This window comes from Etheostoma spectabile, chromosome 2 (assembly GCF_008692095.1).
Source record: "Etheostoma spectabile isolate EspeVRDwgs_2016 chromosome 2, UIUC_Espe_1.0, whole genome shotgun sequence".
In the NCBI taxonomy this organism is placed as follows: Eukaryota; Metazoa; Chordata; class Actinopteri; order Perciformes; family Percidae; genus Etheostoma; species Etheostoma spectabile.
Genome location: NC_045734.1, coordinates 20,302,596 through 20,304,837, shown reverse-complemented (window position 1 = coordinate 20,304,837; position 2,242 = coordinate 20,302,596). Strand labels below are relative to the sequence as shown.

The following is a 2,242-nucleotide window of genomic DNA, read 5'->3' as shown; positions in this document are numbered from 1 at the left end:
ATATATATATATATATATATATATATATAGTAATATGCCACACACACACACACACCTGTAGTTTGAGGTAGAGCTTCATGTCTCCCCAGTGTGAGTTATGAGGGTTTTTCTTAAGTATAAACCTGAGCGGAGGCTCCCTCTTGTCCAGGTCACAGTCCTTCAGCAGGTAGTTCTGCTTGGCCTCAGTTCTGGAGATGAGCTTATGCTTTTCCTCGTTGTCTCTATGGGGGAAGACGCTTCCACTGTTAATTGTTAACACCATTTGATTGATTTTCAGCTGTGATTATAAAAAAATAAATAAAAATATGAACTGAAGAAAAACAGAAAACTCCTCAATGAGCCATGGGTGTCTGCAGGTTAAGAGTTTTTAACACTACCTTGGGCTGGTTCTCTCGTCTATCTTTGATTAGGCTAAACATCACTCCTCATAGACATAATACAACTACATGAGCAGAAAATTACAGGTTTGACATGAAATCCATCTATGATGAAAACCACATGCCATACTCTTTCAGGTATTGGGGGAACCTGTGAAATTTATATGCTACTTTCCAACTTTGTCTCAACAAAACAGAAATCTGCATTACAATGTAAAACGTGTCCAATTCAAAACTCTATTGGCTTCTTTAGACATGTTATGTTTTTCCAAAAGCTGCATAAAACTACTATATTTGGATTTTATGCTCACGAAGGTACTTTTAGTCAGTGTGTGTGCGTGTGTACCTGCACTTGTCACAGACAGACAGGTCAAAGCTGTTACTGAGATACGAGTCCATAAATGGTTTTTGACAATCATCGCACACCAGGTAGTCAGGCTCGATCACTGGAGCTGGAATCAACACACACCCACACTTAACACACATGTAAATATGCTTGCATGGACACACTCGAGTCACGTAACACACATCCACACACCTGGCTGATGCACAACCTTCCTGGTCCTCTGCTCTTCCTCTTTGTCCTCCTCCTCCTCGATAAAGAAGCCGGCACCGGAGTCGATGGTCTTGGAGACTTTGGCTGAAGTTGCGCCCTCCACAGCGGACAAAGGGCGACTCGCTAGTCGGGCTTGCCGGAGCATCAACGCGCGCTGCCGGTTCCGCTCGATCTTAGCCCGCATCGCTGCAGAAAGCTCGGGTTTGGGACTCTGCTCTGGGGCGGGACCGGCAGCATCCACTCCCTCTGACTCAGACGGATCCATGCTGCTCTCTCAAACAGCGATCACCGCATAGCAGTGTATGAAATGGCTCTACAGACCGGTCTTGTTTTGTTTCATTCAAAATGCAGCGTTGGCCTGTTGTTACCATAGACAGGGTTGTTACAAAACTGACAGTTGCATGCTTCCGGTTGCTTTTTCATCTTCTTCCTCTCTTTATTTTAAAGTTTTAGGTGCATTACCGCCACCTTCTGCTGCGGAATGTGAAGGACCAATCCTACATCATTAGGTTCGATTCCTCTTTTATTCGTTGGATTTGAACATTTCTGTCATTTACTCATGTAAACCGGTTGGATACAATTTTTTTAACTTCAGAGTTTTGGAGTCTGTCTTAAAGTCTAATATATTCACACGATCAACAGTCATCATTCTGTATAAAAATATTTTCTAAAGTTAAGTTGAGGCTATGATGGCTGAATGGATTCACCTCGTTCTTATCTAATTGGTTGGCTGTAAGCTGCAGTAAGTGAATATCCTCAGTTGTCAGTGAACAGAAACGCAGATAGAAAGCTGAGCGTGACCACTGCTGGTTGTCCACCTGTGTCCAGTGAATCCCTGTTGCATCAGACTGATCCTGGCAGCGGGCCAAGCATGTTGCTGTAAGAGGCTTGTGTGAATGTAAAGTGGATCACATCCTGACACAGTATGTGACACTGCAAATCTGATCGGTGTCGTGAGGGAGCCTGTGAGGTAAAGTGACCTAGCTTTTGAAGTGGTTTGTTAGATTTCAAATGTCCTATGACCCCAGAAATACAGTATTGTATGACTTTGTGTATTTATTCTTTATAAGTAATAATACAACTATATTACCTACATTAGAGGAATTATGACATGTTTCAAACCGTTTTTTTTAATTTAAAAAAAGTTTCTAAATCTACCCAAAGTTATTATCAACTTCAAACACCAACATGGAAAATTTGAGGTTTCATTCATATAACACTTTATACAGAGTTGAATGATATATGTTTTTTTGCATTCACTTGATGTAGTAATAATACATTTTATTTATAATGCCCTTTACATTTCAAA

General features: G+C 41.2%; 1 protein-coding gene across 1 annotated transcript in view; it reads right to left on the bottom strand.

Moving 5' to 3' along the window:
- xpa (xeroderma pigmentosum, complementation group A) overlaps positions 1–1,369 on the bottom strand; it is a 3,638-nt gene extending 2,269 nt beyond the window's left edge. Inside the window, exons 1-3 of the mRNA XM_032530446.1 lie at positions 916–1,369; positions 724–829; positions 56–221 (exon numbers count right to left, since the gene is read on the bottom strand). Coding sequence (XP_032386337.1) covers positions 56–221; positions 724–829; positions 916–1,198 — 555 coding nt within the window. The 5' untranslated portion in view covers positions 1,199–1,369. The remainder of the gene's footprint in view (positions 1–55; positions 222–723; positions 830–915) is intronic.
- Positions 1,370–2,242: the final 873 nt, after the last annotated feature.